Source organism: Pelophylax lessonae (assembly GCF_965119305.1).
Source record: "Pelophylax lessonae genome assembly, chromosome: 3".
Classification (NCBI taxonomy): Eukaryota; Metazoa; Chordata; class Amphibia; order Anura; family Ranidae; genus Pelophylax; species Pelophylax lessonae.
In genome coordinates, this window is record NC_138770.1 from 506,665,667 (window position 1) to 506,681,690 (window position 16,024).

Genomic DNA, 16,024 nt, shown 5'->3' on the forward strand with positions numbered 1-16,024 from the left:
GTGTGTACGAGGCTTTACAGATTTTCATGGAATGGACAGATGGCTTAAGCAGTACTCTGCAAACTGCCACTGAACTGTAGGTATGATACCTAAGCTGCTATATCTTTCTAATACAATGAAAAGTGGGTAAAAATGAAAGTAAATCTAAACCCTGGTGAACACTTTTCAGATAAAATGTTATCCCTTTAAGTAATGTGCATCTGCCCCAAGCAAAATTACTTTCTTTTGCAAAAATGCAACATATTTACCCTGGAGCCCAGCTGGAGCATAGCTCAACTATTCCCCAGCACTTCGGCCCTGTTCACACCTGAGCGTTTTTCAGCTTGTAAAACGCTCATCTCTGAAGTCTTACAATGCCGAACAAGCAAAATCCCATTCATTTCAATGGCCCCTGTTCACATCTGAGCGTTTTGTCACCTAAAGCAAAACGCCTGAAGCTCAAAAAAGTACATTAGCTTCTTTTTTGGCAGATTACAGACGTTTTTGTTAGATGTCAATGCCTGCCTCCAAACACCTGCAAAACATCCCTGAAACTATATGCTCAGGTGTGACGGGAGCCTTCTGGTGTAAATCTTGCCATGCATAGCTCAGTTTTTTTTTTGTTCAGTCAGGCAGCTGTCCCATATGGGCAAAGGAGGGAGAGTAAGCAGCCCTGTGTAAGCTCTGGGTAGAATGACTGACACGGCTTACACAGGAATTCTTTCCTAGGACCAGTGGCTGAAAAGAGCTGCAAAGGAGTAAAAGGAAAAGTGAGTATTTGCAACTTATTTAGTGTAAATAATAAATGAAATTAGTGCTCTGCTATCAATTTCTATTTAAAACACGTGTTACTATCATGAAACCTATAAAATGCAAATATTCCTGCAAACAATATAAAAGTACAAAAATAGAAAAATAAGCTATAAACTAATATGAAAATATCTACAAAATAATCGTGCCAGTTCATATAATTAAAACATAAAGTGACAGTTCATTAAATAAAGGCGATGTGAAAACCATAATGAAGAAATTTCCAGTGCTTTTATGACCACTTTCAGTGCATCTCTGTGCTCTCACCTTAGTGATATAATATAGCGCATGTGTACTCATATTCAGCTTATTGTTTCCAGCTGATATCCTGAGAGAGAGTCTTGTAATGTAGACTCTCACTCGCCAGCATACTCATTCTCCAGGAGGTATACCCAGCAGCAGAGGTGTAATTACAACCTTCAGGGCCCATGTGCAAGAAACCATGAAGGCCCCCCCTCTACATAAAGATGGCCTAGGCTATAAGAAGATTGCCAAAACCCTGAAACGGAGCTGCAGCATGGTGGCCAAGACCATATAGCGGTTTAACAGGACAGGCTTCACTCAGGACAGGCCTCACCATGGTCAACCAAAGAAATTGAGTGTACGTGCTCAGCGTCATGTCCAGAGGTTGTTTTTGGGAAATAGACGTATGAATGTTGCAGAGGTTGAAGGGGTGGGGGGTCAGCCTGTCAGTGCTCAGGCCATACACCGACCACACCCCAGGGCCCTTTCTCATGTTCTGTAGTGGGCCACCTCCTGCCGTCTTGAGGCCCCCACATGGTGGCGGATCACCAGGGCCCAGTCGCAAGTGTGACCTTTGAGACCCTGGTATTTCTGTCACTGACCTTACTATTACTAGGGGGCATTTTGGAGGATATAAGGGAGCACTCTGGAAGATATAAGGGGGCATTCTGGAGGTACTAAAACAGTACTTCCAGAGTGCCCCCTTACATCCACCTGAGTATCCCCTTAGGCTCAGTAGCAATAGTGGTGGTGGGATCCGTGGTGGTGGTGGTGAAGGGGGTGGGATCCATGGCGGTGGTGGTCTTGAGGGTGGTGGTGGTTGTGAGGGGGGTGGGATCAGTCGCAGTGGTGGTCGTGAGGGGGGTGGCATCAGTCGCAGCGGTGGTGGTGGTAAGGAGGGTGGGATCAGCAGTGGCAGCGATGGTGTTGAGGGGGGTGAGATCAGTGGCAGTAGTGGTGGTGGTGAGGTGGATGGTATACGTTGCAGCAGTGGTGGTGGTGAGGGGGGTGGGATAAGTGGCAGCACGGGTGGACGGGGGGTGGGATCAGTGGCAGCACTGGTGGTGAAGGGGGTGGAATTTGTGGCAGCAGTGGTGGTGGTGAGGGGGGTGGGATTAGTGGCAGAGGTAGTGAGGGAGGTGGTATCAGTGGAAGTGGTGGTGAGGGGGATGGGATCAGTGGCAGCGCTGATGGTGAAGGGGAGTGGGATCAGTGGCACTGGTGGTGAGATCAGTGGCACTGGTGGTGAGAGGGGTGGGATCAGTAGCAGAGGTGGTGGTGGGGGAGGTGGGATCAGTGGCAGTGAGGTGGATGGGATCAGTGACTGTGCTGGTGGTGAAGGGGGTGGGATCAGTGGCAGCAGTGGTGAGGGGGGGTGGGATCAGTGGCAGCGGTAGTGGCAAGGGGGGTGGGATCAGTGGCAGCAGTGGTGGTGGTGGGATCAGTGCCAGTGAGGGGGATGAGATCCGTGGCAGCGGTGGTGGTGGGATCAGTGGCAACGGTGGTGGTGGGGGATCAGTGGCAGCGGTTGTGGTGGGAGGGTGGTATCAGTGGCAGCGGTGGTTGTGGGGGGGTGGAATCAGTGGTAGCAGTGGTGGTGGAATAAGTGGCAACGGTGGTGGTGGGGGGGTGGAATCAGTGGCAACGGTGGTGGTGGGGGGGGGTGGGATCAGTGGCAACGGTGGTGGTGAGGGGGTTGGGATCAGTGGGTGGGGGAATAGGGATGAGATCTGTGGTGGTGGGGGAGCAATTGGTAAGAAGCAGTAGTGGTGGAGGATGGGATCAGTTGCACTGACATCTTGCAATTAATCACTTAGTCAGTCGCGTGACTCCAAGGATGCCTCTGTGTCATGGGGTCACCTCGCAAAAGGGAGCGCTCCTCCCCTTTACTCCATTGGTCGTCAGCTGCTCAGCGGAAGCCTCCCTTTCAGCATATCAGTGACTGCCTCCCTACATTGCTTCTTTCAGGAGAGGATAGGCGGGGCGGCACAGTGAAGGGATAGTCACTGCTCAGCCTCCACTCAGCAGCCAGCAGGTGGACATTTCCCCCTCCCCAGCAGTGGAACAAACAAGCAGGTGGGTGGGCCCCTCACACTGACAGAGCCAGAACAGGCAGACGGGCCCTTCACAGTGGAGTGGGAGAACAGACAGGCGGGCCCCTCACAGTGGAGCGGAAGAAGAACGGGCTGGCAGGCAGGCCCCTCAAAGCGGGAATAGGAGAGGAACGGGCGGATGGCGGCCCCCCACAGTGGTGGAACTTCAGGGCCCAGTTGCTGGTGTAACTGCTGCGACCCTGGTAGTACTGGCACTGCCCGGCAGGATACGAGTACCCTAGTGAGTGGAGGCTACATTATATGACCCTCTCTCAGGACATCAGCTGGAAACAAGCTGGATATGAGTACACATGCCCTGTATCATTTCACTAAGGTGAGAGCACAGAAGTGCACGGGAAAATTTCTTCATTATGGATTTCACATCACCTTCCTGGAGGGAAAGGCCAAATGGAAAAGGATTTAGGAAAACTAGAAGAATGGTCAGAACTCTGGCAACTGAAATTTAATGTGGAGAAGTGCAAGATAATGCACCTGGGGCGTAAAAACCCAGGGCAGAATATAGAATATTTGACAGTCCTGACCTCAGTATCTGAGGAAAGGGATTTAGGAGTAATTATTTCAGAAGACTTAAAGGTGGGAAGACAATGTAATAGAGCAGCACGAAATGCCAGCAGAATGCTTGGATGTATAGGGAGAGGTATAAGCAGTAGAAAGAGAGAAGTGCTTATGCCGCTGTACAGAACACTGGTGAGACCTCACTTGGAGTCTTGTGCGCAGTACTGGAGGCCATATCTCCAGAAGGATATACATACTCTAGAGAGAGTCCAGAGAAGAGCTACTAAACTAGTACATGGATTGCAGGAAAAAACTTACCAGGAAAGGTTAAAGGACCTTAACATGTATAGCTTGGAAGAAAGAAGAGACAGAGGGGATATGATAGAAACTTTTAAATACATAAAGGGAATCAACTCGGTAAAGGAGGAGAGCATATTTAAAAGAAGAAAAACTACCACAAGAGGACACTGTTTTAAATTAGAGGGGCAAAGGTTTAAAAGTAATATGAGGAAGTATTACTTTACTGAGAGAGTAGTGGATGCATGGAATAACCTTCCTGCAGAAGTGGTAGCTGCAAATACAGTGAAGGAGTTAAAGCATGCATGGGATAGGCATAAGGCTATCCTTCATACAAGATAGGGCCAGGGACTATTCATAGGATTCAGATATATTGGGCAGACTAGATGGGCCAAATGGTTCTTATCTGCCGACACATTCTATGTTTCTATGTTTCATTTAATGAACTGTCTCTTTATGTTTAATTATATGAACTGGCATGATTTATTTTTAAGTAGATATTTTCATATTAGTTTATAATTTATTTTTCTGTTTTTGCACTTTTATATGGTTTGTGAGAATATCTGCCTTTTAAAGGTTTCATAATAGAATGTGTTTTATATAGAGATTGGTAGCGCGGCACTGATTTCATTTATTATTTATATGAATTGTGTGAATACAATTGTGTGCATGCAGCAAACCAAACACTCTTTTGTATCATTAATTTTTGGAGCACTAATTGATATGTAGGTAAGGTACTGTTTTTTGTTTTTTTATTGGCTAAACCAGATGGACTTGTGTCTTTTTTTCAACCGGACTATTTATTGGTAGCCCAGGGGTTGATCACAAACACACTAATGTCTCGTTTCCACTGAGCGGTACGGTTCGGTTCGGTACAGTTCGGAACGGTACACCTTGATCAGGCTTGCGTTTCCACCGCCAAGAGTACCTCAGCTCAACAGTACCTCAACAGTGTAGCTCCACTCTGTTGGTACGGTACTAATGTGCTTGGTACCCCAACGAAAGGGTCCCAAAAAAGTGGTACGGTACGGAATTAGGGTACCATTCACAACTTTTGACAATGGAAACGGCAAAAATTGCGTACCGTACCGAACCATACCGCTCAGTGGAAACGAGGCATAATTCAGTTTAAAAAGAAATCCACTGATTTAATGTTCTATGACATGAAAACATCACAAGGGAAGTCACTGTATAATATAAAGAACAATGAACATTTCAACAATATGGAAACGTTAAACCAAAAGGATTGTGCTAAACAACTTCTTATCTTAAAGCCATAAACCTCGGACATGAAATATGATACAAAGCATTTTCCTCTATAGTGTGTACTTGTCCCAATTAGGAGCACTACGTGTCACTTTTATCTGCTGCTTCATTCCTCTGCTATCAGCATGGATCACTACATTTTCCTGACATTAAGAGAAAAAGGTGATGGGAGGGATCTCAAGCTGATTGACAGCTTCAGCTCTGTTCCTGTGTGCTGTTTCCCTTCCCCCCAATCAGCTAGAGCTCTCCTCGTTGAGCTCTGCAGAGTGTAACTTCAGCTCTCCACCCTCTGTCTTCTGACAGCTCAGACAAACTTTATAAATTATGACAGAAGACTGAAGATCAACAGGTACTACTTATATGGAGGATTTGTTTAATCTATCTGTATTATCTGGGGCCAGTCATTTCACTGGGTGTATGTAAGGGTTTACAACCAATGTAAGCTGTCATCAAAAAATATATTAGCTAAAAAGAATATTTTAGGTGAGGAAGCAGTGGAATAGTAGAATGAGACCAAAAGAAGAATAGTATTCACTTCACATGAGAAGCCTGATCTTGACCAGAGATGAACTTGGGCATCCACTAAAGTTTTTTTTTTTCTTTGTTAAAGATAGGTTTTATTGATTTGTTAGTCTGTGTTAGACAATGACAATGATATGCATAACAAACTTAACAGTGTATCATGTCTCACTGCATAGGAGAAGATATTAGTATATCTACATAGTGACAAGTTCAGAGACATCTGCAGCATCTCTACATCACCAAAAACAGGTTGAGTAGGAGCATAGACTCATTTTTTGGAGTCTAGCATGTGTATAGTAAACATGATGGAATAAATTAAACGGTATTATCCTGACCTTAGAGGAAATCATAGTCTGCATGTGTCTTCAAATTATGACCAATCTTGGTTTGTAGGTTGGAGTAGCGAAATGGACCACTCAGTTATCTTGCCCTGCAGCTCACAAACAAAGAGGTGGGCTTTAGAGCAGGAAATGATCTGGCGGCAGCTCATTGAAGAATGAAGGTAAGAAAGATCTGCTGCTCTAGGTGAGATGAATGAGTCTGATGGAACCACCACATGGAGTTGCCAGTCCCGGCTCGCCTCCATAAACGATATCAAGATAAGAAGAAACGGCCGCACATCACTGGAGTTCCAAATGCCTTTATTGGGATACCCAAGGTGGCACAACAAAACACTAACCAGTCCAGGTAGATTCAAAATTATTAATGATAAAGCACATTTGCACTGTGTGAAACCTGTCTACCTGGACTGGTTGGGGTTTTACTGTGCCACCTTGGGTATCCTAATAAAGGCATTTGGAACTCCAGTGATGTGCGGTCGTTTCTTATCAGCTCATTTAAGAGCCAGAAACTCATCCATAATCATTTATAATCTTGAAAGGTAATCAAATTTATAATGGCCATAGGAAGCTAATAAAGAAATCAGAAAATGTTTTGTATTTGCAGTAGAAAAATTAAAATACTTACTTCTGTTTTAATCTGATGTAAGCGGAAGACAAATTATTCCAAGCTTCTGCATTCTACAATTAAACAATAAATAGAATGAGAGACAAAATACTTGAACTATTAGTGCACATACTGTATATGTTCTAAGTACTTTTAGGAAATCTAAAACAAACATTGCAGGTAAGTATATAATGCAAATACCCCAAAATTGCATATTAAAATGTGCATATGTAATTCTAATCCCTAAGTACAAAGTTAGGAAGCCATTCTCAAAAGCAGAGAAAGTACAAATATAAATCAGAATGGATTTGTGGACAGGTAATTTCTGACTCTGGCTTAGAGTGTCAAAATCACGAGTGCCCTTTTTGCAGAACAAAAAAAAAAAAAAAATACCTTTTATGGTATTACAGTGAAAACTTTAAAAAAACAAGGAGGTAATTAGACTCTGCTACCCAAATCACTATTTTTATTTTAGAGTTTTGCTGGTGCAGGTCCCCCTGCATGTTCTGTGCTCTTTTCAAACCAAGATCCTTCCCAATATATGGGGTGACGCTAGTCCACGGGTTGAGAAACATACCTTGCTTCGACCCAAGATACAAAGAAGATTGGGAGTCCCACACATATTTACTTATTTCTGCGCTGCGCAAATATCCCAACTTACATCAGGGCACAAAGTACATTCTAGTCTTATTACCTCCCATTCTTTTAAAGTGTGGGATTCAGTTAAATGTTCCAGGAAGCGTCTATCCCCTTATCTTCCTTTAATCCCCTTTTTAGGTTACTCTTTTTCACTCATAGTTGGAATTCTCCCTGCAGTTTTATTTTGTGGTTGAACATAAAATTGACTCACTTCTATGATCTCCTTTGTCACTTTGGCTTTAATTCCTTTGAATAACTCAAAGAAATGCATAATATATCACCTAATGTTCAAATTAAATATTATGCATCTTCCCTGCTTCACTACTCTGATACCCCCTTACAGACTACAACATTTGAACATTTCTGTAACACAAACCCACACGCCCTGGGGGTTCTTTTCACTATCTACCCGCTGCTATTAATGCCCTGCTTTTTTTCACCGTTGGGCCTCTGACCTTGGGATTGATATCTCTTGAGAAGATTGGTGAGATATATGGGTTAAAACATCTAGCTAAACAATGTGGAGTTCTCTCTTGCACAGTGTCTCTGTTTAGTAAGGATTTATTTCTTACTGCCACAGGTCCATGTGCAGCCAGCAGTGTAATCCCTCTATGCTGTGGCTGCTCTATGCGGGTTATAGCTTGACGGGGGCAGTGTCTTCCTTACTGGCACTGTTTCCTGGATTGTGAGCCCTTATGTGGGCCTCTTAAAGCTGGTGTTGCGGAAGCTGACTAATGGACACTTGTTATCAAGTCTCTCCAGATCTGCATGTATTATGAACACCGTAAACTGGGCCTTTGGTGCTCGTGCATTGGCAGGCAAAACCCTGTATGAATTTTCTTTGTTCAGGCATCCAGGGAGGAAAATGACAGCAACCAACAGGTTGCCACAGGTAGTCAAAACACTCTAAAGGAGTCTGTTACAACTCTCCCAGTGCATGGATTCTCTCTTCTCTGACAATGTCAAGGTTTTCCTTGCAGGACCAGTTAAATGGCCAATTTAACCCTCTTCAAACAATTCCTAAAAGGAAGATGCAGATGAGTATGATCTATAAGCAGGTTTTTGTACCTTCCTTTTGTAAGGCTGTTAGGTTTCCTAAAATGTAAGGTCCTGCAAAGGCACCTGCAATGCAAGTATTTTTAGCACTTCCAAAAAGTGTGTTGCCTTTTTTTCTATGATGTGTAGGCTAGAAGCTCATTCTAGAAGATGAGCGCAAATTGAACAGGACAGCAGCAGAATGTCTTAGTGGTCAGCACCTTGCAGCACTGGGTTGCTCAGTTCAATCCCCAACCAGGACAATTCTACTTGCACTGCAGGATGTCATATTAGGCGCTAATGAGGAAGAGGTTTTCCAGTATAAGGAGTCACCTATTTGGTTAATGTGGCCTTCATAAGCTTAGCCTTATGCATGGAGTTGTCATTAGAGGATGCTGTGTCCTTCAGGGTATACTCAATCATGATGATTTGGTGTGGCCTTGGGGGCGTAGCATCTTCTGGTGGTAACTTCATGTGTTGGTCTTGTCCTTAGAGGGTATATCTATCTGCAGTTGCAGCCTGTGAACCTGCGTTAACCATTACTTTTCAATGCAATGGACATTTGCATGAACAATATTATTCTATCCTAAAGAATAATTCTGACAAGTGGGACAATCTTGTCTGCATTGCGAGAGTTTAAACTGTCCCCTTCAAGGGCTAGCTTTATTTGATATAGCAAAGAGCTGGGAATAATTATATAAGTGGGACAATCTTGTCTGCATTGCGAGAGTTTAAACAGTCCCTTTCAAGACCTAGCTTCATTTGTCAGTAAAGAGCTGTGTTTAGTCTGGCCTCCCGCCTCAGAGTAAATGTCTGCCTAATGAAAGAAGACTGCAGTTCAAGAGTCGGTATCTAACTCCAAAGAGGTTTGCTCCTGCAGTTCCAGCTTGGAGTCCAGAAAGAATTGAAGAGAGATAGCGCCCCTAACTAAGTAGTCAGCAAAGAGCTCCACTTTTGGGGGGAGAGGTTGCTTACTCGACTTTTTCAGATTGTGCATATCTTATGGGTACCTGGTCGCTCCTCTTCTGATAGGAGGGTACAGCTTTGGTCTCAGACGGTTGGACCATCAGGACAAGCAATTCAGGCCAGGTGGAATCCTTTGCTCCAGCAACAATAGACAAGTTCTGCTAGCCAAGGTCAGTCTTACCGTCTCTAGGAGTAGGGATGGGAAGTCCAATTCCAGCAGATGTGATTTTAAGATGAGTACTATTGTTGCTCAGAGGGATGCCTATTTCCAACTCCCAGAGCTGTCTTCTCAGACATACTTCCATTTCTACATTTGTCAAGACGTTATGCAGCATACATGTCTGCTGGTTGGATTCTTGATCCCCTCCTTCTCTAGACAGGGATCCCTGTCAAGAGTACAGAGGGAGTTCTCAGAACCCTACAAGAGATTGGCTGGCTAGTCTTTCAAAAAGGGTCAAGTGACTCCTACGCTAATCCTTGTGTATCTGAGAGCCTAACTCATCACGATTCAGGATACATGTTTTTTGCCACTAGAGCATACTGGTGGTAGAATACTGGGTAATTCTGGCTTTCCTCTCTTCATCTGTCAGCATCTCAATACCTGATCTGGACCATGGTCTCTCCCATACCTATATGGAGGTGGGCTCAAAGGAATAGGCCTCCTGTCCTGAAAGGGATTTTTTCTCCAATGTTGATCATGCACCCAGCTATTCATGTCTCACAAACAGGCAGATGAAGCCTTGGGTGCTGGCACAATAATACGTATTCTGTGCTGCACAGCTATGGCTGTCTCCAATGAGGCTGAACAACATCACAGTGGTGTCTTACTTCAGGGAGCAGGTCAGAACCTGCAGGATCAGTCCACTGAGAAGAGGTAGAGAGGACTGTGACTTGGGAAGAGTAGAATCTCTCTAATATCTCATTTGAGTCTACATTCAGAACCACTGGGAAGAATCCATATTCTGTGGCCCAATTGGGCAACAAGTAGTTCCTACATCCAGGTTCCTCCAAGTGGATTTAATCTCTGCACAAGATTTCAGAGTTCAATCTGCTAGCATTTCCTTACTATTACAAACTGGAAAGCTTTTCCCTCAGGGCCTGAGACAAGCCCTGGGTTCGGATGCTGTGACAGATCAAGAAAGGTCTCAAAAGTCATATGCTTTCCCTCCAGTCTGATCCATATAAAGTTTTTTGCAGTAATTCCCCATTAGCCAAACAGGCCTGGGTTTCTGCTTTTGATATCGGGTTATCGGATTAAAGTCCCTTCTCAGATGAGATCTTCTATCGCAGAGTGCAATACTCCACGCTTGTTCTCTTCCAGTTTTTTATCCTGGGAGGAAGAGACTGATCAGGCTTGGCTGTTGTTACTCTAAGCTAATATCTATAAATCCTACAAAGGGATTTGAATAAAGCTTGTTCTATTTAGACTGCCTTGTTTTCATTCTCTTCAGTCCTCTGGTCAGGTACATTGTGGACTTCATCTGATCTTAAGCTCTCTTGGAGGGCAGATCTCTGCAGTCCCTGTCATATTTTGCCAATATTTTATGTGTGGACTATTCCTTACTCATTCAATACTGTGATGGGGGGCTGCATCTGGGACGCAAAGGAGCGTCAAGACTCTTTAGGTGGGATTTACTACTTGCTCTGGACTTCCTTACCAGCTCCAGATGACATCTCTTTTCAGTACAGCTTGGGTAAAGACTGACCTAATGAAGACATGCACTCTAAGGGCTATCTCTTCAGCCACAAAGTTTGCCAAAATCAAGGCTTTAGACTAGGAAGGATCCTTTGGTGACTTACAGCTCCAGGTAGGATCTCCCCCAGTCCAGTTGGAGCAAGAATTGAGCTATGATGTCAATCTCTCTAAGGGCTACATCCTCAGCAGGAAGTTTGCCAGAATCAGGGGCTTTAGGACCCTTTGACAGCTTGCTGCTCCAGATGGGATCTCCTTCAGTCTAGTTTTGAGTAAAGGCTCGGTCATGAAGGGGTCCTTTTTCCTCAGTCAGGAGGTTTGCCGAGATCTGGGCCTTGTGCCATGAGGGATCCTTGTTGGCATTCTGCCTAGTATGGGTAGTGGTTACATCCATACTGCGTGAAAATCTGAGGTGGCTTCGGCATACTATGACAACAATGATTTATTACTCCCATATGCAGGACCACTAAGGATAATTTGTTTCATGACATGGATATTGGGATACTTTGAGCATGCTCTTAAGCTACAGCTTAAGTATTGGGTTTTGGGACATACAGTATTGCACAAAAGTGAGTACACCCCTCACATTTTTGGAAATAATTTATTATATCTTTTCATGTAACAACACTGAAGAAATTACACTTTGCTACAATGTAAATTAGTGGGTGTACAGTTTGTATAACCGTGTAAATTTGCTTTCCACTCAAAATAACTCAACACACCACACGCCATTAACCACTTAAGCCCCGGAAGATTTTACCCCCTTCCTGACCAGGGGGTATTTTGCGATTCGGCACTGCGTGACTTTAACGGACAATTGCGCGGTCGTGCGACGCTGTACCTAAACGAATTTGGCGTCCTTTTTTTCCCACAAACAGAGCTTTCTTTTGGCGGTATTTGATCACCTGTGCGATTTTTTGATCACGCGCTATAAACAAAAAAAGAGCGTCAATTTTGCAAAAATAGCAATATTTTTCCCTTTTTTTTATATGAAATTCCCCCAAAAATAAATGTAAAAATCAAAATTTTTTAATATTTTCGGCCAATTTGTTTTATGCTACCTATGTTTGGTAAAAAAAATCGCAAAAAGCGTATTTTGATTGGTTTGCGCAAAAGTTATTGCGTTTACTAACAAAGGGAAAGATTTTTGTCATTTTTGTTGTTTTTTTTTTTAACGCGTAATGGCGGCGATCTGCGATTTTTTTTGCGGTACTGCGACAATGCGGCGGACAGATCGGACCCTTGACTGACATTTTTGACACTTTTGGGGTTACCAGTGACATTTCTACAGTAATCAGTGCTATATATATGCACTGTTACTGTAAAAATACACTGGTAGTGAAGGGGTTAACTTTATTTGAGAGGGAGGGGCTGTGTGTGTCCCTAGGGGCGTGATTCTAACTGTGATTGGCTGGGGCTTCAACTGTATGCAGAGTGATCAATGGATCTACATAGTAGATCCATGTGATCATCTCTCATACAGAGAGGAGAATGACAGGCAGCTTGTTTACACAAGCTGCCTGACTTTCTCCCTCTCCCCCGCCGATTGCAGAGTGGCCGGCGGCGATCGGGTCCGCCGGTCACACGCGCGGGGGGGTCTGTGACCACGCGGGAGCGGGAGCGCGCCTCCGGCGGCGCGCGCTCGCTCCCTAAACCCTCACAGGCGAGCGACGTAGCCCTACGTCACTTTGCCTGTGAGGGGCTGACCGCCCACGTAGATAGTCGTGCGGCGGTCGGCAAGTGGTTAATGTCTAAACTGCTGGAAACAAAAGTGAGTACACCCCTAAGTTAAAATGTCCAAATTGGGCCCAAAGTGTCAATATTTTGTATGGCCACCATTATTTGTCAGCACTGCCCTCACTCTCTTGGGCAAGGAGTTCATCAGAGCTTCACAGGTTCCCACTGGAGCCCTCTTTCCCTCCTCCATGAGGACATAATGTAGCTGGTGGATGTTAGACACCTTGCGCTCCTCCACTTTCCATTTGAAAATGCCCCACAGATGCTCAATATGCTTTAGATCTGGAGACATGCTTGGTCAGTCCATCACCTTTATCCTCAGCTTCTTTAGCAAAGCAGTGGTCATCTTGGAGGTGTGTTTGGGGTGGTTATGTTGGAACACTGTCCTGCTACCCAGTCTCCGATAGGAGGGGATCATGCTCTGCTTCAGTATGTCACACAGCACATGTTGGCATTCATGGTTCCCTCAATGAACTGTAGTTCCCCAGTGTTGGCAGCACTCATGCAGCCCCAGACAATGACACTCCTACCACCATGCTTGGCTGTAGGCAAGACACATGTCTTTGTACTCCTCACAAACATATGCCGCCATGGAGTCCATCAGGAAAGGACAATTATGGTAAGTATTTGATAGGAAATGTGTATATGCAGTAAAGCATGCTGGTTATACTCACTGTGGAACCTAAGGGGTTAATCCTCTGCATTGTGTAAAAAAAGCTGTTTGATCCTGTCTTCTCTGATCCTCCCCTTCTTCCACTGCCCCAAACCATCTCCTGATGGAACAGAGCCTTGGGGACACTCTGCACATGCTCAGTTTGGTGTGTATTGCTAGAGAGTTTTTTTGGGAGAGTGCATGTGATCAGCACAGGGCCAATCAGCACTGTCCAGACAGAGGGTAAGGGGTCCTGCGGCCTCATAGGACAATCAGGGGAGAATGAAACCTCCTCCAACAAGCTTTAACCAGACACTAAAAGAAGTCACAAGACTGCACTAACTGCTGATGAGAACATGTATTTAGCAGTTTATATTTACTAAAACGTTTGCTTTTCTATGCACTGTGGGAGACCATATATAGTGAAATCAGGGTCCTGGGTTTAGCAACCCTTTAAGACCAAGCTTGGAAACTGGTTCACTTTAACCACCCAGAAAGGTGGGAAGAGAACTAAATTACTTTACAGGGTCTATCTGGTATGACGATAAAAAAAGTCAGTACCTGAGAGAAAGAAAACAGTAGTCAAATGAGGATGAGAAGCTCTTTTTGCAATCTGGAGTCAGGCAGGGACTGATGAACAATGTTTTGACTAAAGAGATGATTGGGAATTACACTAAGTTTAAAGCTCCAACTTCTCTGATCCTATCACCGGCCCAAAAGGAAATAGGATTCCTTGCATAGAACGGCTGAAACGTCAGACAGTCACCTTGTAAGGGTAATGACTACTTTAAGGGTGAAATAGAGAGGAATTACCTTTAAGGAGTCCAAACAATGGCTCCTGTGAATGTAGAAATCCCAAGGATCCACAAGGCACAAACAGGGGAAGGTGCATGGTCTTAAAGTAGAACTATAGGCAACATTTTTTCTTTTTTTTTTCATTTTGGATAGAGTGAGTCCCAGTTCACACTGGTGCGATGCGGGAAACCCTGCAAATCAGCAAAGGTACCCGCATCGCACCAGAATCACACAGTGGTATACACTGAGATCTTCAAATTGTAGGGGTGTCAATGTAAAGTTAAAGACACCCCCAGATTGGTTCGCAGATCGCAGTGCAAACTGTGAAATGGTACAGGAATCAGATCGCATAGGTTTGAACACCCATGTGATTCAATTCCAGTGCCAACCAAAAAATGGGTCCTGCACCATTCTGGTGCAAATGCAATGTGATTTCCGCCATACATTTTGTGTGGCGGAAATTGCATCGCACAGACATCGCATGCGATCTGCACAGGAATGCGGTGCGAATCACATGCAATGTTTGGCATCAAACTAGTGTGAACTGGCATTGAGGGAGGGTTATAGCCCCTATAGGATTTTTTTTTACCATCTTTGTCCTATTGCAGAGATTTACCCATAGCCAAACAGAAAGTGAGAGGAATCTCTGCAAATTAAGGGTCCTTGGGGGTCTCCAGGCCCATCCCATCCATTACTTTTCTGGGTACAACCCCAAATTTGGGATTTTCTTTTACTTTTACTGATCATGGTAAACAGGACAAATAGAGAGGGTGAATCTCCCTAACTGGGGGCAGAGACAGCAATAAAAATCTGACAGGCGTTCAAATCCCTCTAATTGCCTTTAGTTATATTTTAACCAGTTGCTGACCAGCTCCTGTATATTTACTGCGCCAGGCTGGCTCGTACAGGCAAAGCGACGTAGGGATACGTTGCTCACCTGGGAGAAGCTAGGGGGCGAACGCGTGCCGCCGACGGCGCGCTCCCGCCCCCGATCGTCAGCGGGGAAGCCAATGCGGGTATCAGGCGGCTCCGATTGCCGCCTGACATCCGTGATCGCTCCCCGCTGAGAGAGAAGGACGGTCGGCTGTTGTAAACACAGCCGACTGTCTTTCTCCCTGAAATGATCACAGAGCTCATGTGATCCTGCTATATAGAATCGCATGTCTCTGTGATCATTTTACAAGTCCAACTCCCATACAGTTAGAATCACTCCCCTAGGGTCACATTTAACCCCTTGATCACCTATACTGTTAACCACTTCCCTGTCAGAGTCATTATTACAGAAACAGTGCATATTTATAGCACTAATTACTGTAGTAATGTCACTAGTACCCCCAAAAGTGTCAAAAATGTTAGTCAGGGGTCCGATCTGTCCACCGCAATGTCGCAGTCCCACAAAAAATCGCAGATCGCTGCCATTACTAGTAATAAAAAAAAAAAACATTAAAATGACATAAATCTTTGCCGTAGTTAGTAGACGCGATAACTTTTGCGAAAACCAATCAACATACGCTTATTTCGATTTTATTTTACCAAAAATATGTAGTAGAAAACAAATTGGCCTAAAATGTTAAAAAATTTAGATTTTTAAAAAAAATTTTTTTTGAGTGTGTCATAGCAGAAAGTGAAAAATATTGTTTGTTCTTCAAAATTGTCGCTCTTTTTTTGTTTATAGCCCAAAAAATAAAAATCGCACAGGCGATCGACTACCGCCAAAAGAAAGCTCTGTTTGTGGGGAAAAAAAGGACATCAATTTTATTTGGGTACAGCATCGCACGACCGCGCAATTGTCCGTTAAAATAACGCAGTGCCGAATTGCAAAATAGGGCCTGGTCA

The 16,024-nt window shown here is 44.4% G+C and overlaps 1 protein-coding gene across 1 annotated transcript in view; it reads right to left on the reverse strand.

The window, feature by feature from the left end:
* Positions 1-16,024, reverse strand: part of TTC27 (tetratricopeptide repeat domain 27) — a 747,788-nt gene that overhangs the window by 101,577 nt on the left and 630,187 nt on the right. Inside the window, exon 16 of the mRNA XM_082252288.1 lies at positions 6,693-6,745. Within this exon, the coding sequence (XP_082108414.1) occupies positions 6,693-6,745 (53 nt within the window). The remainder of the gene's footprint in view (positions 1-6,692; positions 6,746-16,024) is intronic.